Source organism: Pseudophryne corroboree, chromosome 2, assembly GCF_028390025.1.
Source record: "Pseudophryne corroboree isolate aPseCor3 chromosome 2, aPseCor3.hap2, whole genome shotgun sequence".
NCBI lineage: Eukaryota > Metazoa > Chordata > Amphibia > Anura > Myobatrachidae > Pseudophryne > Pseudophryne corroboree.
This window is the reverse complement of record NC_086445.1, coordinates 929,169,642-929,196,520: the sequence shown is the minus strand read 5'-3', so window position 1 is coordinate 929,196,520 and position 26,879 is coordinate 929,169,642. Positions and strand designations below refer to the sequence as shown.

General features: G+C 47.1%; 1 protein-coding gene across 15 annotated transcripts in view; it reads right to left on the bottom strand.

Moving 5' to 3' along the window:
- Positions 1-26,879, bottom strand: part of TSPOAP1 (TSPO associated protein 1) — a 941,658-nt gene that overhangs the window by 758,651 nt on the left and 156,128 nt on the right. For 14 of the 15 annotated variants that reach the window (XM_063956204.1, XM_063956202.1, XM_063956206.1 and 11 more), the window contains exon 2: positions 19,836-21,077. In XM_063956204.1, coding sequence (XP_063812274.1) covers positions 19,836-20,978 — 1,143 coding nt within the window. In that variant the 5' untranslated portion in view covers positions 20,979-21,077. Of the gene's footprint in view, positions 1-19,835; positions 21,078-26,879 lie in introns of those variants that run through there. The other variant, XM_063956215.1, reaches the window with a different exon arrangement.

Genomic DNA, 26,879 nt, shown 5'->3' with positions numbered 1-26,879 from the left:
TGAGAACATAGTCGAGGATGGGTGCATCCAAAGAAGTCAGTCCAGCCTTAATATCAACATGAACCGTCATCCATTGAGTGATTACCACTCACTAGTGGGTAAGGTCTTAAACCAGACAGAATGCTGGGTGTGCTCACAAGTACCTCAAGGTCAGAGCAAGCCAGGATTAGTACCGTACCCTTTAGCAATAGATGAGGTACTCGAATTACGGAGTGGGAGACCGGTGGACAAGAAATTCAATATTTCTAGGCCCCCTAGTTTGAAACTCCACCAGTATCATGTAGATAGATCCTTATTATGTTTCAATATTTCCAATTACCGAAAACCGGGAAATTGGGAAGTGACGTGGAATAACCAGACAATGGCCTTTTCGCACAGAGCTGATAGGATACCCATAGACTCTGAACTTGTACGCCAAATAGCCAACAGTGGAAGGTATTTTTGGTATAGGTATACTCGAGGAAGCAAGACCATGTGGGTTGGAGAAGTATCACCAGAGTACTGTGCTCATATCATCCAGCCCGATACTTGTACTGAGCAGATGGGAGAACTAGGGATTGGGTTTTTCACTTGGAAATTATGTAATCTGGTAAGGTCATATTCTGTCCCCTATGTTCTCCCCGATGATGCCTATTTCATATGTGGGAGGAAGGCGTACAAGTGGCTTGCCCCGAGCTCAGAGGGATTGTGTTATGTTGGAAGAGTGTTGCCAGAGGTCATGACCATAACCCATGATAAGATGAAAGACGTTCACCGCAGTGCTCAGGCTCCTTATACTCATACTCACTATGAACACATCAAGAGACACCTCATAGAGAGGACAGAGCACGTAGCCTCTGATTTGATCCACGAATCCACCGGGATTCAATTCCTTCTTGCATTAGACATTACCCGTACTGCCAGAGGAATTATAAATTTTACGTATATCCATGCGCTAGCGAACTTGATAGATAATATCACTGAGATGTATGACGACACCTTCAGGTATACGGGAAGGGAGTTACAAGCTTACAAGACGGAACTGATCCAGCACAGGATGGTCCTTAATTATATCACAGCAGTGACGGGTGGGTACTGTGTCACTTTGGCAACTCAGTATGGTGTGAAGTGCTGTACGTATATTACAAACAGCACTGACGACCCCACAGAGATTATCGATCAAAAGATGGATGATATATTGCAGTTGAAGTGGGAGTTCCGGAGGAGACACAACCTTACCCTGACCGCTGTGGGTAATGAGCTGACCGGCTGGGTCTCATGGTTGAACTCACGAAATTGGTTCTCAGGATTAGGAGAGTGGGCTCAAAATGTTATTATGAGTGTAGGGAAGTTTCTCCTTTGTATCCTGGGAGTCATCATAATTATTGGCTTGATATTTAGGTGTGTTCGAATTCTGACGCGGCGCAAGCATGGCACAAATTTGATGAGTTTTAGGAGCGAGGGCATTGTCATAGCAGATTTAATTTACGACCCATGCATAGAGACAGTGTTACGATAAGGATTGCAAATGAATTCTATGGCCTGTTTCTTTCACCCATTTTTCCTTTGTCTCCCCCTCTGCCCAGATACACCCATCCGGAAAAGGCATCAGCCCTACCCAAGAATGTTTATGTAAATGTTATGTGAATGTATTTTAGATATGTGTCTTATCTTCATCTCTACAACCTTCAGTTAATGACACACATAGACGACAGGTGATATCCACATATACTAGCACTCACATATGTTCCCCCTCCATGTATCAACAACTAAATGTGCACCCCATTTGTTGGAACTGTTGGAACAAGAAGGCTCGGTAGTGTTTGTCGGCCCACTTGCAGACCCTTAATACGGGATAAGAAGGATTTAATGTATACTTCGCAATACCTCAAAGCTTATCTAAAACATATACGGCACGATTATACATGCCCCTCAGACATGGATTCATACATACATGCTTTTTACTATCCATCTAGGTCATACATTTCCCGCCTACAACTCTCCTCCGACCATCCAATCGTCTGTAGATATTGTATTGATATTTTTCTGTTTAGTGATTAGATAGTGGCAGTTATTGGTGACTGCCAAACGGTGGACTATCAAAGTCGAAAAATATTACAGAACACACATCACGTACAAACTGCACACACATGCCCACTGCGCGTGTACTTGTTCTGCAGTGCGTGCACATGTACGCACTTTGCGTATGGTCGTTCCCGCGGTCCTGCGCATCCGCGCGTGGTATGGGTATTTACGGCACAGTTTATGTACGCATGGAGGGCCATCAGAACACATTACATATTTAATCCAAATAGTGCACTATGTACACATAGTCTCCTTGCACATCATCAGAAAGTTATAGCTGTTTAAATGGTTGCAGAACAAAGGGATTCACCTTTACAGGATAAGAGGGGACAGTCTAAGGTATTTTAAGGGTAACATTCCGGTGTTGGTCTGCGGAAGATCGCATGTTCCTGCGGATAGTTATGTGCAGAAGCAGAATATAGATATAAACTGTATTTACTGTATATTATGTATGCGGCGGGAATCCGAAGGAGACCACCCACAAGAGCAGTTGAGAAAGACATCGCCTACCTTTTCCTATCAACCTATGACCTCTCCTGTACTGTAAAAGTGCATTCCTGTGTCCAATGGACAAAGGGATTACAGTATCCATTGTATTGCTTTTGGAAGAATTGTATAAATAAAGCCTGCTGCAGCCTGGCCACACACAAGACTCACAAAGTTATCTATCAGATGACCGGGGACCGGCCGGGTTGCGCAAGCGAATCCACTCACGTATGTACATTGACTGTAGCCATTATTCGGTTATATTGTTTTGTATTGTAGTGTATAATTGTGTTGTAAACCCCCTTTCAGAAATAATCCACTGTGGTGTCGGAACCCAGCGGTAAAATCACAATTGGTGTTGTGTCCTCATTGCCCTGCTAAGGTTTAAAGTGTACTATTATTGCATAGCATTGCTGAAGAAGGTTTAAAGTGTATCTCTGGGTGTGTATGCGCTGGGAGTACTTTGTACCGTCAGCGCGGCGTGTGTACGCAAAGTCCGTACACTACGGAACCCTTTACGCTAATAGCGTAAAAGGTGCGTAGTGTGAATTAAGTATAGCGGCCGCAGCGGCTAAAGGTTTAAAGTGTGTTTAAGGTATAGCTTTCATTCCTGTAAAGATAATCAGCATTATCAGGAAGAACACTGATAAAGCTGAAATTTGTACTTTAATTGAGCCCAACTTTAGGCCCGCATTCACACTGGCTTGTAGAAAATGGAGAAAACGTCCTAACTGAAATTCTTCCGTAGGAGCCTTCTTGGATTCACACCAAGACACGTATTTCCTCCAAATACGGTGGTAATGTTTAGACGTTACTCCTTTCCTGGCCTGAATAAGAGTGGGGATAACTTCCTTGGGAATACCCTTTCGGGCTAGGATCCGGCGTTCAACCTCCAAGCCGTCAAACAAAGTCGCGGTAAGTCTTGGAACACGTACGGCCCCTACTGTAACATAACCTCCCTAAGAGGAAGAGGCCAGGGATCTCCTATGAGTAATTCCTGAAGATCTGGATACCAAGCCCTCCTTGGCCAGTCTGGAACAATGAGGATCGCATGAACCTTTGTTCTTCTTATGATCTTTATCACTTTTGGAACGAGTGGAAGCAGAGGAAACATGTACACCGACTGAAACACCCACGGTGTCATTAGGGCCACTGCTATTGCTTGAGGGTCTCTCGACCTGGAATAATCTCTCTGAAGTTTCTTGTTGAGGCGAGACACCATCATGTCTATTTGAGGAATTCCCCAAAGACTTGTCACTTCTGCAAAGACCTCTTGATGAAGACCCCACTCTCCTGGATGGAGATCGTGTCTGCTGAGGAAGTCTGCTTCCCAGTTGTCCACTCTTGGAATGAATACCGCTGATAGAGCGCTTGTATGCCTTTCCGCCCAACGGAGAACCTTTGTGGCCTCTGCCATAGCCGCTCTGCTCTTTGTTCCGCCCTGGCGGTTTATGTACGCTACTGCTGTTATTTTGTCCGACTGAATCAAGCCAGACTGATTGCGAAGATGTTCCGCATGCAGAAGGTCGTTGTGAATGGCCCTCAACTCCAGAACGTTTATGTGTAGACACATTTCCTGGCTTGACCATCTTCCCTGGAAGCTTTCCCCCTGTGTGACTGCTCCCCAGCCTCGGAGACTCACATCCGTGGTCACTAAGATCCAGTCCTGGTTCCCGAACCTGCGTCCCTCTAGGAGGTAAGAGCTGTGCAGCCACCACAGGAGTGAGATTCTGGTCTTGGAAGACAGGGTTATCCTTCGGTGCATGTGCAGATGGAACCTGGACCACTTGTCTAACAGGTCCCACTGAAACACTCTGGCATTGAATCTGCCAAACTGAATGTCCTCGTAGGCCGCCACCATTTTCCCCAGCAACCGAGTGCATTGATGGATCGATACTCTTGGTGGTTTCAGAATTTGTTTGACCAGGTTCTGAATTTCCAGAGCCTTTCCACTGGAAGAAAAACTCTGTAATTCTGTGTCCAGAATCATTCCCAAAAACGACAGTCGTCTCGTCGGAACCAACTGGCAAGTTTAGGAGCCAACCATGTTGCTGCAGAATTGTCAGGGAAAACGTAATGTTCTGCAGTAATTGTTCCCTGGATCTCGCCTTTATCAGGAGATCGTCCAAGTACGGGATAATTGTGACTCCTTGTTTGCGCAGGAAAACCATCATTTCGGCCATTACCTTGGTGAAAACCCTCGGAGCCGTGGACAGACCAAACGGCAACATCTGAAATTGGTAATGACAATCCTGAACTGCAAAGCTCAGGTAAGCCTGATGTGGAGGATAAACGGGAACATGTAAATAGGCATTCTTAAGTCTACCGACACCATAAAATCCCCCTCCTCCCGACTGGAGATCACTGCCCGGAGAGATTCCATCTTGAATTTGAATTTTTTTTAGGTAGAAATTGAGGGATTTGAGGTAAAGGATTGGTCTGACTGAGCAGTCTGGCTTCGGGACCACAAACAGGCTCAAATAAAAGCCTTCTCCCTGTTGCGACGGGGGGAACCTGACAATGACTTGATTGAGACACAATTTTTGTATTGTGGCGCATACGACCTCCATGTCCGAAAGAGAAGCTGGTAAGGCAGATTTAAAAAATAGGCGAGGGGGGAACGTCTTGAAACTCGTTTGTACCCCCTGGGACACTATTTCTAAAACCCATGGGTCCAGGGCCGAACGAGCCCAGAACTGACTGAAGAACTTGACGTGCCCCCACCGGTGCGGACTCCTGCAGAGGAGCCCCAGCGTCATGCGGTACATTTGGCATTAGTCGGGGAGGACTTCTGCTCCTGGGAACCTGCCACTGCCGGTGATCTTTTACCTTTTCCCCTTACTCTATTAGCAAGGAAGGAAGAACCTCGGCCTGTCTTGTATTTATTGGGCCGAAAGGACTGCATCTGATAGTGGTGTGTTTTCTTTTGTTGTGCAGGAACATAAGGTAAAAAGGATGATTTACCCGCGGTAGCCGTAGATACCAAATCAGCGAGACCGTCACCAAACAAGACACCACCTTTATATGGTAGAGACTCCCTATTTCTCTTAGAATCAGCATTCCATTGATGAATCCACAATGCTCTCCTAGCTGCCGATCCGCAGGATCCTTAAGGGCTGCCGTGTCAGGGGACGGAAGAGCCACCTTTTTGGACAGCCGTGCTAGAGTCTTGTCCACAATGGGGGATGACTCCCACTTTTCCCTATCCCCCAAGGGAAACGGATACGCCACCTGAATCCTTTTGGGAATCTGAAACTTTTTGTCAGGCTTTTCCCAAACCTTTTCAAATAGTGTTCAGTTCATGAGAGGGAGGAAACGTTACCTCCGGTTTTTTTCCCTTATACATACAGACCCTATTATCAGGAACAAGAGTGTCTTTCGAGATATGTAATAAGTCTTTTATCGCCACAATCATGTACCGAATGCTCTTTGCCAATTTTGGATCTAATCTGATATCACTGTAGTCGACACTGGAGTCAGAGTCCGTGTCGGTATCTGTGTCTGCCAACTGAGCAAACGATCGCTTTTGTGACCCCGAGGGGGTCTGGACTTGTAACACATCCTCCACAGATTTCTTCCATGCCTGGTTCTGAGACTCAGATTTATCCAATCTCTTATTAATAAGAGCCACATTTGCATTCAAAGCAGTCAACACATTTACCCAATCAGGAGTCGACAGTGCCAACAGGGTCACTCCCACAGCCGTTTGTGTCCCTAATACAGACTCCTCCTGGGAAGAGCACTCTGCCTCAGACATGCCGACACACGTGTATTCACCACTCACAAACACACTGGGCATATAGTGGACAGACCCACCTAAAGTCTGACAGAGAGAGAGTTTGCCAGCTCACAACCCCGCGCTTCACCAACGGTTCTAACAACACTAAACAATGCCTCAGACCTGCAGCGCTTTTATAACACACATATTGCACCAAATTCACTGTGTCACCCTGATACTTATGCAGCAGTGAGGAAGGACCAGCGTCTCTGCAGCCTGTTGTAGAGAAAATGGCGCTGTTGTGAGCTGTAAGGGCTAAGCTCCGCCCCTGTAATGGCGCGCTTCAGTACCGCTATTTTTAAATAATAAGAATTTACTTACCGATAATTCTATTTCTCGGAGTCCGTAGTGGATGCTGGGGTTCCTGAAAGGACCATGGGGAATAGCGGCTCCGCAGGAGACAGGGCACAAAAAGTAAAGCTTTAGGATCAGGTGGTGTGCACTGGCTCCTCCCCCTATGACCCTCCTCCAAGCCTCAGTTAGGTACTGTGCCCGGACGAGCGTACACAATAAGGAAGGATTTATGAATCCCGGGTAAGACTCATACCAGCCACACCAATCACACTGTACAACCTGTGATCTGAACCCAGTTAACAGTATGATAACAGCGGAGCCTCTGAAAGGATGGCTCACAACAATAATAACCCGATTTTTGTAACTATGTACAAGTAATGCAGATAATCCGCACTTGGGATGGGCGCCCAGCATCCACTACGGACTCCGAGAAATAGAATTATCGGTAAGTAAATTCTTATTTTCTCTATCGTCCTAGTGGATGCTGGGGTTCCTGAAAGGACCATGGGGATTATACCAAAGCTCCCAAACGGGCGGGAGAGTGCGGATGACTCTGCAGCACCGAATGAGAGAACTCCAGGTCCTCCTCAGCCAGGGTATCAAATTTGTAGGATTTTACAAACGTGTTTGCCCCTGACTAAATAGCCGCTCGGCAAAGTTGTAAAGCCGAGACCCCTCGGGCAGCCGCCCAAGATGAGCCCACCTTCCTTGTGGAATGGGCATTTACATATTTTGGCTGTGGCAGGCCTGCCACAGAATGTGCAAGCTGAATTGTATTACACATCCAACTAGCAAAAGTCTGCTTAAAAGCAAGAGCACCCAGTTTGTTGGGTGCATACAGGATAACAGCAAGTCAGTTTTCCTGACTCCAGCCGTCCTGGAACCTATATTTTCAGGGCCCTGACCACATCTAGCAACTTGGAGTCCTCCAAGTCCCTAGTAGGCGCAAGACACCACAATAAGCTGGTTCAGGTGAAACACTGACACCACCTTAGGGAGAGAACTGGGGACGAGTCCGCAGCTCTGCCCTGTCCGAATGGACAAACAGATATGGGCTTTTTTGAGAAAAAAACCACCAATTTGACACTCGCCTGGTCCAGGCCAGGTCCAAGAGCATGTTCACTTTTCATGTGAGATGCTTCAAATCCACAGATTTGACTGGTTTTAAACCAATGTGTTTTGAGGAATCCCAGAACTACGTTGAGATCCCACAGTGCCACTGGAGGCACAAAAGGGGGTTGTATATGCAATACTCCCTTGACAAACTTCTGGACTTCAGGAACTGAAGCCAATTCTTTCTGGAAGAAAAATCGACAGGGCCGAAATTTGAACCTTAATGGACCCCAATTTGAGGCCCATAGACACTCCTGTTTGCAAGAAATGCAGGAATCGACCGAGTTGAAATTTCTTCGTGGGGCCTTCCTGGCCTCACACCACGCAACATATTTTCGCCACATGTGGTGATAATGTTGTGCGGTCACCTCCTTTCTGGCTTTGACCAGGGTAGGAATGACCTCTTCCTGAATGCCTTTTCCCTTAGGATCCGGCGTTCCACCGCCATGCCGTCAAACGCAGCTGCGGTAAGTCTTGGAACAGACATGGTACTTGCTGAAACAAGTCCCTTCTTAGCGGCAGAGGCCATAAGTCCTCTGTGAGCATCTCTTGAAGTTCCGGGTACCAAGTCCTTCTTGGCCAATCCGGAGCCATGAGTATAGTTCTTACTCCTCTACGTCTTATAATTCTCAGTACCTTAGGTATGAAAAGCAGAGGATGGAACACATACACCGACTGGTACACCCACGGTGTTACCAGAACGTCCACAGCTATTGCCTGAGGGTCTCTTAACCTGGCGCAATACCTGTCCCGTTTTTTGTTCAGACGGGACGCCATCATGTCCACCTTTGGTAATTCCCAACGGTTTACAATTATGTGGAAAACTTCCCCATGAAGTTCCCACTCTGCCGGGTGGAGGTCGTGCCTACTGAGGAAGTCTGCTTCCCAGTTTCCATTCCCGGAATGAAACACTGCTGACAGTGCTATCACATGATTTTCCGCCCAGCAAAAAGTCCTTGCAGTTTTTGCCACTGCCCTCCTGCTTCTTGTGCCGCCCTGTCTATTTACGTGGGCGACTGCCGTGATGTTTTATCCCACTGGATCAATACCGGCTGACCTTGAAGCAGAGGTCTTGCTAAGCTTAGAGCATTATAAATTTACCCTTAGCTATATTTATGTGGAGAAAAATCTCCAGACTTGATCACACTCCCTGGAAATTTTTTCCTTGTGTGACTGCTCCCCAGCCTCTCGGGCTGGCCTCCGTGGTCACCAACATCCAAAACTGAATGCCGAATCTGCGGCCCTCTAGAAGATGAGCACTCTGTAACCACCACAGGAGAGACACCCTTGTCTTTGGATATAGGGTTATCCGCTGATGCATCTGAAGATGTGATCCGAACCATTTGTCCAGCAGATCCCACTGAAAAGTTCTTGCATGAAATCTGCCGACTGGAATTGCTTCGAAGGAAGTCACCATTTTTTTACCATGGCCCTTGTGCAATGATGCACTGATTTTAGGAGGTTCCTGACTAGCTCGGATAACTCCCTGGCTTTCTCTTCCGGGAGAAACACCTTTTTCTGGACTGTGTCCAGAACCATCCCTAAGCACAGGAGACTTGTTGTCGGGATCAGCTGCGATTTTGGAATATTTAGAATCCACCCCTGCTGTTGTAACAGTATCCGAGATAGTGCTACTCCGACCTCCAACTGTTCCCTGGACTTTGCCCTTATCAGGAGATCGTCCAAGTAAGGGATAATTAAGACGCCTTTTCTTCGAAGAAGAACCATCATTTCGGCCATTACCTTGGTAAAGACCCGGGGTGCCGTAGACAATCCAAACGGCAGCGTCTGAAACGGATAGTGACAGTTCTGTACCACGAACCTGAGGTACCCTTAGTGATAAGGGCAAATTTGGGACATGGAGGTAAGCATCCCTGATGTCTCGGGACACCAGATAGTCCCCTTCTTCCCGGTTCGTTATCACTGCTCTGAGTGACTCCATCTTGATTTGAACCTTTGTAAGTGTTCAAATTTTTTTAGATTTAGAATAGGTCTCACCTAGCCTTCTGGCTTCAGTACCACAATATAGTGTGGAATAATACCCCTTTTCTTGTTGTAGGAGGGGTAATTTAATTATCACCTGCTGGGAATACAGCTCGTGAATTTTTTCCCATACTGCCTCCTTGTCGGAGGGAGACCTTGGTAAAGCAGACTTCAGGAGCCTGCGCAGGGGAAACGTCTCGACATTCCAAACTGTACCCCTGGGATACTACTTGTAGGATCCAGGGGTCCTGTACGGTCTCAGCGTCATGCTGAGAGCTTGTCAGAAGCGGTGGAACGCTTCTGTTCCTGGGAATGGGCTGCCTGCTGCAGTCTTCTTCCCTTTCCTCTATCCCTGGGCAGATATGACTCTTATAGGGACGAAAGGACTGAAGCTGAAAAGACGGTGTCTTTTTCTGCAGAGATGTGACTTAGGGTAAAAACGGTGGATTTTCCAGCAGTTGCCGTGGCCACCAGGTCCGATGGACCGGCCCCAAATAACTCCTCTTCCTTTATACGGCAATACACCTTTGTGCCGTTTGGAATCTGCATCACCTGACCACTGTCGTGTCCATAAACATCTTCTGGCAGATATGGACATCGCACTTACTCTTGATGCCAGAGTGCAAATATCCCTCTGTGCATCTCGCATATATAGAAATACATCCTTTAAATGCTCTATAGTCAATAAAATACTGTCCCTGTCAAGGGTATCAATATTTTTAGTCAGGGAATCCGACCAAGCCACCCCAGCTCTGCACATCCAGGCTGAGGCGATCGCTGGTCGCAGTATAACACCAGTATGTGTGTATATACTTTTTATGATATTTTTCCAGCCTCCTGTCAGCTGGCTCCTTGAGGACGGCCCTATCTATAGACGGTACCGCCACTTGTTCTGATAAGCGTGTGAGCGCCTTATCCACCCTAAGGGGTGTTTCCCAACGCGCCCTAACTTCTGGCGGGAAAGGGTATACCGCCCATATTTTCTATCGGGGGGAACCCACGCATCATCACACACTTCATTTAATTTATCTGATTCAGGAAAAACTACGGTAGTTTTTTCACATCCCACATAATACCCTCTTTTGTGGTACTTGTAGTATCAGAAATATGTAACACCTCCTTCATTGCCCTTAACGTGTGGCCCTAATAAGGAATACGTTTGTTTATTCACCGTCGACACTGGATTCAGTGTCCCTGTCTGTGTCTGTGTCGACCGACTAAAGTAAACGGGCGTTTTAAAACCCCTGACGGTGTTTTTGAGACGTCTGGACCGGTACTAATTGTTTGTCGGCCGTCTCATGTCGTCAACCGACCTTGGCGCGTGTTGACATTATCACGTAATTCCCTAAATAAGCCATCCATTCCGGTGTCGACTCCCTAGAGAGTGACATCACCATTACAGGCAATTGCTCCGCCTCCTCACCAACATCGTCCTCATACATGTCGACACACACGTACCGACACACAGCACACACACAGGGAATGCTCTGATAGAGGACAGGACCTACTAGCCCTTTGGAGAGACAGAGGGAGAGTTTGCCAGCACACACCAAAAACGCTATAATTATATAGGGACAACCTTATATAAGTGTTTTCCCTTATAGCATCTTTTTTATATATTTCTAACGCCAAATTAGTGCCCCCCCTCTCTGTTTTAACCCTGTTTCTGTAGTGCAGTGCAGGGGAGAGCCTGGGAGCCTTCCCTCCAGCCTGTCTGTGAGGGAAAATGGCGCTGTGTGCTGAGGAGATAGGCCCCGCCCCTTTTTCGGCGGCCTCGTCTCCCGCTCTTAACGGATTCTGGCAGGGGTTAAATATCTCCATATAGCCCCCGGAGGCTATATGTGAGGTATTTTTAGCCAAAAAAGGTTTTCATTTGCCTCCCAGGGCGCCCCCCTCCCAGCGCCCTGCACCCTCAGTGACTGCCGTGTGAAGTGTGCTGAGAGGAAAATGGCGCACAGCTGCAGTGCTGTGCGCTACCTTAAGAAGACTGAGGAGTCTTCTGCCGCCGATTCTGGACCTCTTCTCGTTTCAGCATCTGCAAGGGGGCCGGCGGCGAGGCTCCGGTGACCATCCAGGCTGTACCTGTGATCGTCCCTCTGGAGCTAATGTCCAGTAGCCAAGAAGCCAATCCATCCTGCACGCAGGTGAGTTCACTTCTTCTCCCCTAAGTCCCTCGTTGCAGTGATCCTGTTGCCAGCAGGACTCACTGTAAAATAAAAAACCTAAGCTAAACTTTTCTAAGCAGCTCTTTAGGAGAGCCACCTAGATTGCACCCTTCTCGGCCGGGCACAAAAATCTAACTAACTGAGGCTTGGAGGAGGGTCATAGGGGGAGGAGCCAGTGCACACCACCTGATCCTAAAGCTTTACTTTTTGTGCCCTGTCTCCTGCGGAGCCGCTATTCCCCATGGTCCTTTCAGGAACCCCAGCATCCACTAGGACGATAGAGAAAAATATTTATACTGGCAGGGGTTAGGACAGTGCCCCGGGCACCTATGTCCCCTATAGCCAGTCTCCTTTGAGGTTTATATGCTGCCTAGGGCGCACGCCCCCCGCCCTGCACCCTGTAGTGCCGCTGTGTAGTGGGAGCATGGTGCGCAGCGTACGATCGCTGTGCGGTACCTCAGAAGCCGTCACTGAAGTCTTCTTTGCTTCTTCTACTCACCTGTCTTCTGACTTCTGGCTCTGCAAGGGGGGGGTGACGGCCGGCTCTGGGAACGAGCATCTAGGCGTACCTACCGATCAGACCCTCAGGAGCTAATGGTGTCCTGTAGCAAAGAAGCAGATCCTTTAAACTCACTAGAAGTAGGTCTGACTTCTCTCCCTTAAGTCCCACGAAGCAGGGAGACGGTTGCCCGCAGTCTCCCTGAAAATAAAAAACCTAACAGAAGTCTTTTCCCGAGAAACTCCGTAGAGCTCCTCAGTGTGCATTCAGTCTGCCTGGGCACAATTCTAAAACTGGAGCCTGGAGGAGGGGCATAGAGGGAGGAGCCATTTCACACCCATTCAAAGTCTTAAAGTGCCCATGTCTCCTGCGGATTCAGTCTATACCCCATGGTTCTTATGGTTACCCCAGCATCCTCTAGGACGTATGAGAAAAACACATTGCTGCACGTTTGAAGTTTGCAAAAGAGCACTGGAATGTTCCACAGCACTACTGGCAAAATATTCTGTGGACAGATGAAACCAAAGTTGAGTTGTTTGGAAGGAACACACAACACTATATGTGGAGAAAAAAGGCACAGCACACCAACATCAAAACCTCATACCAACTGTGAAGTATGGTGGAGGGGGCATCATGGTTTGGGGCTGCTTTGCTGCCTCAGGGCCTGGACAGATTGCTATCATCGATGGAAAAATGAATTCCCAAGTTTATCAAGACATTTTGCAGGAGAACTTAAGGCCATCTGTCCACCAATTGAAGCTCAACAGAAGATGGGTGATGCACCAGGACAACGACCCAAAGCACAGAAGTACATCAACAACAGAATGGCTTCAACAGAAGAAAATACGCCTTCTGGAGTTGCCCAGTCAGAATCCTGACATCAACACGACTGAGATGCTGCGCCATGACCGCAAGAGAGCGATTCACACCAGACAACCCAAGAATATTGCTGAACTGAAACAGTTTTGTAAAGAGGAATGGTCCAAAATTCCCCCTGACCGTTGTGCAGGTCTGATATGCAACTATAGGAAAAATTTGGTTGAGGTTATTGCTGCCAAAAGATGGTCAACCAGCTATTAAATCCAAGGGTTCACATACTTTGTCCACCCTGCACTGTGAATGTTTACATGGTGTGTTCAATAAAAACATGAGAACATATAATTGTTTGTGTGGTATTAGTTTCAGCAGACTGTGTGTCTATTGTTGTGACTTAGATGAAGATCAGAAAACATTTTATGACCAATTTATGCACAAATCCAGGAAATTCCAAAGGGTTCACATACTTTTTCTTGCAACTGTATTAATGAAATAAAGTCAAATTATGCACATAAGGCTTATTTTTCATGTACTTCAATATAAGGTGGTAAGACTTCAACATATTTGAAAAATGGCAAACATAGTACTTTAAGGACCACCCTAATGCCCTGTCTGGATTTGTCTACATGTGCCCTGGACTGCTGTTACCACCATTATATCTGCATTCCAGCTTGTATTCTGGACTCATGTTATCACGACAACATATCTACAGCTTGTGTTCTGGACATTTATCAATGGTATCTGCATGATAGGTCGACAGTCAAAAGGTCGATCCTTAAATGGTCAACATGCATTAGGTCATCAGGTACAAAAGGTTGACATGGCGATGGTCGACACAAGTTGTTTTGTATTGTCCATCCACGTGGACTACGACTGGGAATAGTAACTTGTGCCAAGTACAATGGCAGTGGAGCGAGGTACCTTGCCCAAAGCGTGGCGAGCGGACCCGGTACACTAATTGGGGTTCCATGTTATTTAAAGTTGAAAATGACACCCAAAAATCTGTAAAAAACACACAAACATGTGTTGACCATTACCATGTTGATCTTTTCACTGTGTCAAACTTTTGTAACTGTCCGCATTTTGAAGTGTCTACCTTTTACATGTCGACCTATTGACCCGTTTGACCAGTTGCATGTCGACCATATGAGGTCGACAAAATGATCCACACGTTTTATCAATACAGCAACATCCATGAAGTTCAGTTTGAATTTTGGATTCCCGCTTTCACACCATTCTCCCATTGCAGTTTGTGTACTGGACAGCTCAGCATCTATGGCTTGTATTCTGTACTCTTGTCCTACAGCAACTGTCCATGAACAGGACTCCATAAAATCCATCAACACCAACTGCATGTGTGTTTGTGTCTTTGGTTGCATACCATAGATGTCGAGCACACAAAAAGAATGGTCGGAATCCTCTTATTTGAGTGCTCAAAAAAGCTGCAGCTGTTCCCTTTCAGTATAGAAGATCAGCCTATCTGCAACTTAAAAACAGGATTTTTCTCCTAGTCCGTAGAGGATGCTGGGGTCCACTTCAGTACCATGGGGTATAGACTGTTCAGCAGGAGCCATGGGCACTTTAAGACTTTTTCAGAGTGTGAACTGGCTCCTCCCTCTATGCCCCTCCTCCAGACCTCAGTATAGGAACTGTGCCCAGGGAGACTGACATTTCGAGGAAAGGATTTACTTTTTTTTAGTTAATGGTGAGATTCATACCAGCTCACACTTGAATGCCATGTTGTGCGGCATGGTTTAACAAAACACATGACAACGGGCATGAACATTACAGCAACTGTGCTGAAAACCTTTTTTAACCAATTAACAACTGCAGGTAAAGTACGCACTGGGCTGGGTGCCCAGCATCCTCTACGGACTAGGAGAAAAGGATTTACAGGTAGGTATTAAAATCCTGTTTTCTCGTACGTCCTACAGGATGCTGAGGTCCACTTCAATACCATGGGGTTATACCAAAGCTCCAGTACGGGCGGGAGAGTGCGGATGTCCCTGCAGCACCGATTGAGCAAACTTTAGGTCCTCATCGGCCAAGGTGTCAAACTTGTAGCTTAGCAAACGTGTTTGCCCCTGACCAAGTAGCTGCTCGGCAAAGCTGTAATGCAGAGATCCCCCGGGCAGCCGCCCACGATGAGCCCACCTTCCTAGCAGAATGGGCAGTCACCGAATTCGGTACCGGCAATCCTGCCGTAGAATGAGCGGGCTGAATCGTACCTCAGATCCAGCGCGCAATAGTCTGCTTAGAAGCAGGACACACAATCTTGTTGGGAGCATACAGGACAAACAGAGCCTCTGTTTTCCGTATCAGAGCTGTTCTTTCGACATAAATTCTCAAAGCCCTGATCACATCCAGAGACTTTGAAGCAGCGAAGGTGTCAGTAGCCACTGGCACCATAATAGGTTGGTTTATATGGAAAGAAGAAACCACCTTTGGAAGAAATTGCTGTCGAGTTCTCAACTCCGCCCTATCTTCATGGAAAACCAAGTAAGGGCTCTTATGAGACAAGGCCCCCAACTCAGACACCCGCCTTGCAGATGCAAGGCCAACAGCATGACCACTTTCCAAGTGAGAAACTTCAACTCTATCTCCTGTAGATATAGAAACCAACCCTACTGAAGGAACTGCAACACCACGTTAAGATCCCATGGTGCCACAGGAGGCACAAATGGAGGTTGATGTGCAGAACCCCTTTCACGAATGTCTGAACTTCTGGAAGGGAGGACAATTGTTTCTGAAAGAAAATGGACAAGGCCGAAAATCTGGACCTTGATTGAACCCAATTGTAGGCCCGCATCCACACCCGCCTGGAGAAAGTGGAGAAAAAGTCCTAACAAACTTTCATTGGAGCATTTTTGGTTTCACACCAAGACACATTTTCTCCATATACGGTGGTAATGTTTAGACGTTACTCCCTTTCTGGCCTGAATAAGAGTGGGAATTACTTCTTTGGGAATACCCTTTCGGGCTAGGATTCGGCGCTCAACAGCCATGCCGTCAAACGTAGCCGCGGTAAGTCTTGATACACGCACGGCACCTGCTGCAGCAGGTCCTCGCGAAGAGGAAGAGGCCGAGGATCTTCTATGAGTAACTCCTGAAGATCTGGATACCAAGCCCTCCTTGGCCAGTCCGGGACAATGAGGATCGCTCGAACGCCTGTTCTTCTTATGAGCTTGAGAACTTTCGGAATGAGTGGAAGTGGAGGGAAGACATATACCGACCGAAACATCCACTGTGTCACTAGTGCATCCACTGCTATTGCTTGAGGGTCTCTCGACCTGGAACAATATCTCTGAAGCTTCTTGTTGAGACGAGATGCCATCATGTCTACTTAAGGAACTCTCCTGGATGGAGATCGTGTCTGCTGAGGAAGTCTGCTTCCCAGTTGTCCACTCCCGGAATGAAAATTGCCGACAGAGCTCTTGCATGTCTTTTCTGCCCAGTGGAGGATCTTTGACACCTCTGCCATTGTCGCTCTGCTTTTCGTTCCGCCCTGATGGTTTATGTACGCGACTGCTGTTACATTGTCCGACTGGATCTGTACGGGTTGATCTTGAAGAAAATGCACCGCTTGTAGAAGGCCGTTGTAAATGGCTTTCAATTCCAGAACGTTTATGTGGATACAAGATTCTTGACTTGACCACCTTCCTTGGAAACTTTCCCCATGTGTGACTGCTCCCCAGCCTCGGAGACTTGCATCCGTGGTCACCAGGATCCAGTCTTGAATCCCGAACCTGCGCCCCTCTAGGAGGTGAGATTTGTGTAGCCACCACAGGAGCGAAATTCTGGCTTTGGATGACAGGATTATCCTCTGATGCATGTGTAGATGGGATCCGGACCATTTGTCCAATAGGTCACACTGAAATACTCTGGCATGGATTCGGCCAAACTGTATGGCCTCGTAGGCTGCTACCATCTTCCCCAACAACCGAATGCTTTGATGAATCGACACTCTTGTTGGTTTCAGAATTTGTTTGACCATTCTGCCGATTTCCAGAGCCTTTACTACTGGAAGAAATACCCTACGTACTTCTGTGTCCAGTATCATCCCCAGAAATGACAATCTTGTTGTCTGTTCCAATTGTGGCTTTGGAAGATTTATGATCCAACCGTGATGTTGAAGTACTGTCAGGGAGAGTGCAATGTTCTGCACCAACCTTTCCCTGGACCTCGCCTTTATCAGGAGATCGTCCAGGTAAGGGATTATATTGACTCCTTGCTGTCAAAAGAGGACCATCATCTCCGCCATCACCTTCGTAACCACCCTCGGTGCCGTGGCGAGTCCGAACGGCAACGTCTGAAATTGGTAATGACAAACCTGCACTGCAAATCTCAGATAAGCTTGATGCGGAGGATAAATGGGAACATGTAAGTAGGCATCTTTTATGTCCACTGACATCATGAATTCCCCCTCCTCCAGACTGGAAATCACTGCCCTCAGAGATTCCATCTTGAACTTGAACCTTTGCAGGTAGAGATTCATATTTTTCAGGTTTAGAATCAGCCTGACCGAGCTGTCCGGCTTCGGAACTACAAATAGGCTTGAATAAAACCCTTCTCCTTGTTGTAACAAGGGAACCAGGACAATGACTTGATCCTGACAATTTTTGTATTGCTGCTGCAACCACTTCCCTGTCCGGGATAGAAGCTGGTAAGGCATATTTGAAAAATCGGCATGGGGGAATGTCTTGAAACTCCAGTTTGTACCCGTGGGACACTATTTGTAATACCCACGGGTCCAGGGGAGATCGAACCCAGAACTGACTGAATAGTTTCAGACGTGCCCCCTCCTGAGCGGACTCCCGCCAGGGAGCCCCAGCGTCCTGCTGAAGATTTGGCAGAACCAGAGGTTGAATTCTGCTCCTGTGATCCTGAAGACGCTGTGGACTTTTTTCCTTTTTCCCTTCATTACGCGCAAAGAAAGGGGAACCTTTACCCTTATTGTATTTATTGGGCCGAAAACACTGCATCTGAGAGGGATGGTTTTCGCCGACGCAGGAGCATTAGGCAAGAATGTCGACTTACCTGCGGCAGCCGCAGAAACGAAAGCATCCAGCCCATCTCCAAACAAGACCTCGCCTTTGTACGGAAGAGCCTCCATAGTCCTTTTGGAATCTGCGTCAGCATTCCATTGGCGAATCTACAACGCCCTCCGTGCTGAGATTGCCATGGTAGCGGCTCTTGATCACAAGCGACCAATATCTTTCATGGCTTCTAGCACAAACGCAGCAGCATCTTTGATATGACTTAACGTTAGGAGTATCTCGTCTATCTATAGTGTCAATGTCTGATGACAAGTTATCTGACCACTCTCCAATAGCACTACTCACCCACGCACAGGCAATGGCAGGCCCGAGTTATGTCCCATTGGTCACATAAATAGATTTCAACGTATTCTCCAACTTGCGGTTTGCCGGCTCCTTAAGTGAAGCCGTTCCAGGCACAGGGAGAATCACCTTTTTTGTTAACCATGACAGGGCACTGTGTAAAACGGCGGGTGACTCCCACCTTTTCCTGTCCTCTGCAGGGAAAGGGTAAGCTACCTTCATTCTTTTGGGAAGCTGAAATTTCTTTTCAGAATTTGTCCAGACTCCCTCAAAGAGACTGTTCAGCTCATGAGATGAAGGAAAAGTTACATTAATTTTCTTTTCTTTACAAAAGTAAGCCTTCTCCTGTGGTAAAGGAGGGGTTTCCATAACTTCTAACACCTCCTTTATAGCAACAATCATGTATTGAATGTTTCTTGCTAACTTTTTGGATCTATTACCCTGGAATCACTAGTGTTGACACAGGAATCAGAGTCCGTGTCGGTATCAGTTTGTACAACCTGTGCAAATTACCTTTTATGTGACCCAGAGGGGTCCCCTGTGGATGAAAAGGCAGAACTATTAAAAATCACATCTTCAACAGATTTTTTTCAGTTTTCTGCATGAGACTCAGACTTATCCAATCTCTTACTGATATGATTCACACTATCACGTAATTCTTTCACCCATTCAGGCTTGTGGTGTGCCGGCAGCGCCACCACAGTATCACTCTGTCCCCCTAAAATGGCTCCCTCAGGGGAAGAGCTCCCTGCCTCAGACATGTCACACACGTGCACAATCCCACCACAGACACTCCAGGGCTTATAGGGGACAGACCCACAGTAAACACTGTCAGAAGGACCAAGAAAGGAAATGCCAGTTTAGTTTACAGAACCTTGCAACTAATTAAAATCGCCCTATAAGAGTAGGTTTATATTGCAAACCACTATATAGACTATATTGCACTATTCTGCTCATGAAATCCTTCTAAAGATTTCAAACGTTTATTTATTTACTCTATAGTACATACTGGATAATTCACCCCCTACTGTTGAGTATATGGACATTAGAAGTCAGAGTTCGGTGGACATATAAAGCACAAGGAAGTAGGCCAAGTGTTTTTGTACAGGCCATAGAAAAGCAAGTTGATATGTCTAATAACTTATAGTAAGATACATTTTTCCTTATAGTACACGTTTTTCTAATGAATACTGAAGTGGTAAAATCAAAACTTGATGTAAAGAGATTATTTACAAGAATGCACACATATACTAACATCCCTTATGTACAGTATTATAATAGAAGGAAAAACATCTTACCGACCAGTGCTGTAAAATATCAACACTTTGAGCATTTGAACCACGACTTTGGTTGCAATCCAGTGCTTCCAGTGATACTGCACAGTCATCTTCTATCACTGTTGAAACATTGTGAAAAGAACACTCTGTATTTTCGGGAAACTGAGGTAGCTCTCCCTCTAAACCTGGTTGTTGCGTTGAATCATTTTTCACTCCTGAAAAGGTAACATTGGTCTCCAATGTGTGAGTCTCGTGGCATTCCGTCTGTCTGGGCATAAGGATACTTTCTGGACTTAGTTTCCATGACTTCTCTGTTGAATTATGCAGGAATTCACCTCCTGCACAATCAAGTGATCTTGACCTTAACAATATACTTTCAGGATATCGATTATGGGAGCCCACAATTTCAAGAGATCGTTGCCGAACTATTTCTAGCGAACATGGCTTGGTAGCCTGGCTACCAAGAGAATAACGCCCATATTTAATTTCTCCACAGTCGATACGCTTTTCGTTTCTTCGTAAAATAGCAGATAAATTGCTATAAGAGCTATCCAGAATGTACTTAATAAAGAGATTTCTTTCCAGGTCCAGTTCCACTTTGAGATGGCGAATACGTGCAGCCTGTTCACTATCATAATCCCATCTAAGCTTAGACAGAACATCCTGAAGTTTACACTGGCATTCGCTAGCAGAGAGCGTTTGTTCATTTTTATTGGCACTGCTAGACTTCCTTGCATAGCGCTTGTTTAGCAATTCATCAACTAACTGTCTCTGCAGTTCCCTGGCTTGTTTTATTGCAGAATCCCTTTCCTTCTGCAGAAATAGCTTAAACTCTCTCAGTTCCTCCTCTTTCCATCTCATCAGATGCTTTATTTCCAATTCCCTTTCTCGCAATACTGTGTCCTTCAGCTGCTGCAGCTCACAAGTTCTCTGCTGTTCCCACTTAGACTTTAGATCATCCACTAGCTTGCTTTTTTCTTTTTCGTATGTTTCTTTACATCGTTTCCGTTCAAAGGCAAACTGTTTTCTAGCCTCCTGTGCTTTACATTTTTCTTTTTCCAACTCTTTGTTTAACAGTTCAATCTCTAGTTTATATTCCTTCAGTAGACCGTTGTCTGAGTTTTTGGGTGAGAAACGAGAATTGTTAAGGCTCTCCTTTAACATGGTTAATCAGCATGGGTCAAGCAGCAGAGATGAATAAAATATTAACTACAGTATGAAGCAATGTGCTGATCATGTAAGGAGAGGAGCCAGCAGCACTATCTGGTAAAAAAAAAAATAATAATAATAATTTCAATTAGTCTGGTATCATTATTAAGATTGCTATTCAGATTCTTCTAAAGGGCCCTACACATTGGCCAATCCGCCGCAGAGCTGCCCGACAACAGATACGGGCGACCCGTCGGCGGGGGGAGTGAAGTTTCTTCACTCCCCCCGTCACCCGACTCCGTAGCAGTGCAGGCAAATATGGATGAGATCCATACTGGCCAGCATGTACAGCCGACGGGGAACCAGCGACGAACGAGCGCAGGGCCGCGCATCGTTCATCGCTGGTGCCTCCACACTCAAAGATGTGAACGGTATCTCGTTCATTAATAAACAAGATCGTTCATATCTTTGAGTGATGTCGGCCAGTGTGTAGGGCCTATTACAGTGAAGCAATATTGTCTCAGCTATATGACAGCACTTAACAAATACACAATTATACATCCTATAAAGTAGGATTTTGATAACCTACCGGTAAATCCTTTTCTCCTAGTCCATAGAGGATGCTGGGGACGACATCAAGACCATGGGGTATAGACGGGATCCGCAGGAGACACGGGCACTCTAAAGACTTTTCATTGGGTGTGAACTGGCTCCTCCCTCTATGCCCCTCCTCCAGACCTCAGTTGTAGGAACTGTGCCCAGGGAGACTGACATTTCGAGGAAAGGAATTACTTAACTAGTGGTGAGATATCTACCAACTCACACCCTCAACCATGCCGCACACATGGCATTCAACATAACACACGCCAACAGGCATGAACCAATTGCAGCAGCATGCTGAAACCAAGAAAACACAACTTGCGTAACTAATAACTAAACTGCAGGTAAAGTGCGCACTGGGACGGGCGCCCAGCATCCTCTACGGACTAGGAGAAAAGGATTTAGCCGGTAGGTTATCAAAATCCTATTTTCTCATACGTCCTAGAGGATGCTGAAGACATCAAGACCATGGGGTCTATACCAAAGCTCCAGTACGGGCGGGAGAGTGCGGATGACCTTGCATCACCGACTGACCAAACTTGAGGTCCTCATCGGCCAAGGTGTCAAACTTGTAGAACTTCGCAAATGTGTTTGACCCTGACCAAGTAGCTGCTCGGCAAAGTTGTAATGCCGAGACCCCCCGGGCAGCCGCCCGGGATGAGCCCACCTTCCTAGTGGAGTGGGCCTTTACCGACGTCGGTAACGGCAAACAAGCCGTAGTATGAGCTTGCTGAATCGTATTTCTAATCCAACGTGTCATAGTCTGCATGGAAGCAGGACAGCCAATCTTGTTGTGAGCATACAGGACAAACAGAGCCTCTGTTTTCCGTATACGAGCCGTTCTAGCGACATAGATTTTCAAAGATCTAACCACATCTAGAGATTTTGAATCAGTGAATGTGTCCGTAACTACTGGCACTACAATAGGTTGGTTTATGTGGAAAGATGAAACCACCTTCGGAAGAAAATGTTGACGAGTCACCAACTCTGCCCCATCTTCATGGAAGATCAGGTAAGGGCTCTTGTGAGACAAGGCCCCCAATTCAGACACCCTCCGTGCAGATGCCAAAGCATCACTACTTTCAAGTGAGAAACTTCAACTCTATCTTTTGTACAGGCTCAAACCAATCCGATTGAAGGAACTGCAATACCACGTTAAAGGTCCCATGGTGCCACTGGAGGCACGAATGGAGGTTGGATGTGCAGAACCCCTTTCACAAAGGTCTGAACCTCTGGAAGAGAGGCCAATTGTTTCTGGAAGAACACTGACAAGGCCGAAATCTGGACCTTGATTGATTCCAATCAGAGGCCCGCCTCCACACCATCCTGCAAAAAATGGAGAAAACGTCCCAACTCAAACTCTTCCGTAGGAGCCTTCTTGGATTCACACCAAGAAACACATTTTCTCCAAATACGGTGGTAATGTTTCGAATAAGGGTGGGGATGACCTCCTCGGGAATACCCTTCCTGGCTAGGATACGGCGTTCAACAGCCATGCCGTCAAACGCAGCCGCGGTAAGTCTTGGTACACGCACGGCCCCTGCTGCAGCAGGTCCTCTCGAGGAGTAAGAGGCCGAGGATCTTCGATGAGCAACTCCTGAAGATCTGGGTACCAAGCCCTCCATGGCCAGTCCGGGGCAATGAAGATTGCTCGAGGATTTTTGTCGCCTCTGCCATTGCCGCTCAGCTTTTCGTTCCGCCCTGCCTGTTTATGTATGCGACTACTGTTACATTCTCCGCCTGGATCTGCACGGGACAGTCTTGAAGAAGATGTACCGCTTGTTGTAGGCCGTTGTAAATGGCTCTTAGCTCCAGAACGTTTATGTGAAGGCAGGATTCCTGGAAGTTTTCTCCCTGAGAGACTGCTCCCCAGCCTCGGAGACTTGCATCCGTGGTCACCAGGACCCAGTCCTGAATCCCAAACCTGCGTCCCTCTAGTAGGTGAGAGCTGTGCAACCACCACAGGAGCGAAATCCTGGTTTTGGACGACAGGATTATCTTTCTGTGCATGTGTAGGTGTGACCCCGACCACTTGTCCAATAGGTACCACTGGAATACTCTGGCATGGAGCCTGCCAAACTGTATGGTCTCGTAGGCCGCCACCATCTTCCCCAACAACCGAATGCAATGATGGATCGACACACTTGATGGTTTCAATATCTGTTTTACCATTTTCTAGATTTCCAGAGCATTTTCCAGCGGAAGAATTACTTTCTGAACTTCTGTGTCCAGAATCATCCCGAGGAAAGACAACCTTGTCGTCGGTTCCAACTGTGACTTTGGGTCATTTATGATCCACCCGTGTTGTTGGAGTATTGACAACGAGAGTGATATGTTTTGTAACAACTGCTCCCTGGATCTCGCCTTTATCAGGAGGTCGTCCAGATAAGGAATTATATTGACTCCTTTCTGACGAAGGAGAACCATCATCTCCGCCATCACCTTGGTGAATACCCTCGGCGCCGTGGAGACCCAGAAAGGTAATGTCTGGAATTGGTAATGGCATTCCTGAACCGCGAATCTCTGATAAGACTGAAGAGGAGGATAAATGTGAACATGCAGGTAAGCATCCTTTATGTCCACCGACACCAATTAGTCCCACTCCTCCAGACTGGCAATCACTGCCCAAAGTGATTCCATCTTGAACTTGAACCTTTTTAGGTAACAATTCAGATCCTTTAGATTTAGTATCGGTCTGACCAAGCCGTCCGGCTTCGGAACCACAAAGAGGCTTGAATAAAAACCCCTCCCTTGTTGTGACAACGGTACCAGGACTATGACCTGATCTTGACATAATTTTTGGATTGCCGCTGTTACTGCTTCTCTTTCTGACGGAGAAACTGGCAAGGTCGATTTGGAAAATCATCATGGGGGAACGTCTTGAAACTCCAGCTTATACCCCTGGGATAGTATTTGCAACACCCAGGTATCCAGGCCAGACAGAATCCAATCCTGGCTGAAGAGTCTGAGATGTGCCCCCACCCGAGCGGCCTCCCGCAAGGGAGCTCCAGCGTCATGCTGGGGATTTGGCAGAAGTAGGGGTAGACTTCTGCTCTTGGGAACCTGGAGCCGCTGTGGGCTACTTTCCCCTTCCCCTACCTGCAAAGAAGGGGGAACCTCTCGTCTTTTTGTATTTATTGGGCCGAAAGGACTGCATTTGCGGGTGATAGGTCTTTTTTGCCGGTGCAGGCGCAGAGGGCAAAAATGTCGACTTACCTGCGGTAGCCGCCGAGACTAACGCATCCAGGCCATCGACAAATAAGGCCTCAACTTTATATGGGAGAGCTTCCATGTTTCTTTTGGAATCTGCATCCGCATTCCACTCGCGAATCCACAACGCCCGCCTAGCCGATACTGCCATGGTAGCAACCTGTGAACTCTAGAGTCCAATATCCTTCATTGCTTCCAGCATGTAGGCGGCAGCGTCCTTGATATTCCCTAACTTAAGGAGTATCTCATCTTTATCAATCGTGTCAATTTCTGATGACACGCTTTGACCATTTTTCAATAGCGCGACTCACCCATGCGCAGGCAATAGTGGGCCTGATCAGTGTACCATTGGTAACATAAATGGATTTCAATGTCGTTTCCATTTTGCGGTCGGCCGGCTCTTTAAGAGAAGCCGTGCCAGGAGCAGGGAGAATTACCTTCTTTGTCAACCTGGAAAGTGCACTGTCTAACACAGGGGGTGACTCCCACTTTTCCTGTCCTCAGCCGGGAAAGGGTAAGCTATGTGAATTCTTTTGGGAATACAAAATCTTTTATCAGGATTCACCCACATCCCTTCAAACACAGCATTTAGTTCGTGTGAAGGAGGGAACGTGACTTTGGACTTCTTTTCCTTACATAAATACGCCTTCTCCTGAGGTACAGGAGTGGTTTCTGTAACCTCCAACACGTCCCTTATAGCCACAATCATATATTGTATATTTTTTGCCAATTTATGATCTCTCTCTCTCTGGATTCACTATCGTCGACCCAAGAGTCAGAATCCGTGTCGGTATCAGTGTTTACAACATTTGCAAATGGTCTCTTATGTGACCCAGAGGGGCCGCCCGCATAAGGAATAACAGCATCCTGAAAAATCACATCTTCCACAGATTTTCTCCAGCATGCAGCCTTAGATTCAGACTTATCTAATCTACGGTTAATCAGATGCATACTGTTACGTATCTCTTTCACCCATGCAGGCTCTTGGTGTGCCGGTAGCGCCACCACATTACAACTCTGTGTCCCTAAAATGGCTTCCTCCGGGGAGGAACTCCCTGCCTCAGACATGCCTCACACGTGTACAGCACACCAACACACACACTGGGACTTATTTTGGGGACAGACCCACAGTAAAATCTGTCAGAGGGACACAGGATAGGAGCAGCCAGTTCACAATCCCAGCGCCAGCATTTCCTGTGAACACAGTATGTCCACAGCCTAACAGCGCTTTTTAAATAGTAATATACACTATCAAATGCACCACAATTGCTTTGTGCCCCCCCTTAATAGCACCCTGTACTTGTCAGAAGTGGAGGAGAGGACCAGCGTGTTCTCTGCAGCCTGAGGAGAGAGAGAAAATGGAGCAGAGTAGTGTGCTGGCTGCCTGAGGAAGAAGCTCCGCCCCCACAATGGCGCGTCCTTACATTCATGCAAACACTAATATTTATACTGGCGGGGGTAGGGCTGTGCCAGCGGCAACTTATGCCCCCTTTTAGCCAGTTTGAGGTATTTTTCTTGCTGCCCAGGGCGCACCCTCCCGCGCCCTGCACCCTGTAGTGCCTGTGTGTGTGTGGGCAGCAATGGCGCGCTGTGCTCCCGCCAGCCGCGTCGCACCTCAGCCGTCACTAACTTGATAGAAGATCATTCTTCTTATACTCACCTGTCTTCTGACTTCTGGCTCTGTGAGGGGGGTGACGGCGTGCTGCCGGAGTGAGCATCTAGACACTGCTAGCGTTCAGTTCCCTTCAGGAGCTAATGGTGTCCTGTCAGCCAGAAGCAGAGCCATGAAACTCTGATGAAGTTTGTTCTGCTTCTGCCCCCTCAGTCCCACGAAGCAGGGAGTCTGATGCCAGCAGATCTCCTTGAAAATAAAAAACCTAACATAAGTCTTTTCAGAGAAACTAATGTAGAGCTCCTCAGAGCATACTTACCTACATTGTATTTCTCCTCTCCGGGAGAAGCCCGGAGAGGAGACGCTGCAGGTGATTTGCATCATTTTAACCCCTTCTCCACCCGACGGAGGTTATCTCTCCATCCTGCTCGCATCACTAGGGTGCGAGCAGGATGCGGGAGACCTGCCCACTCTTCCGGGGGTGCGGGGGGCTA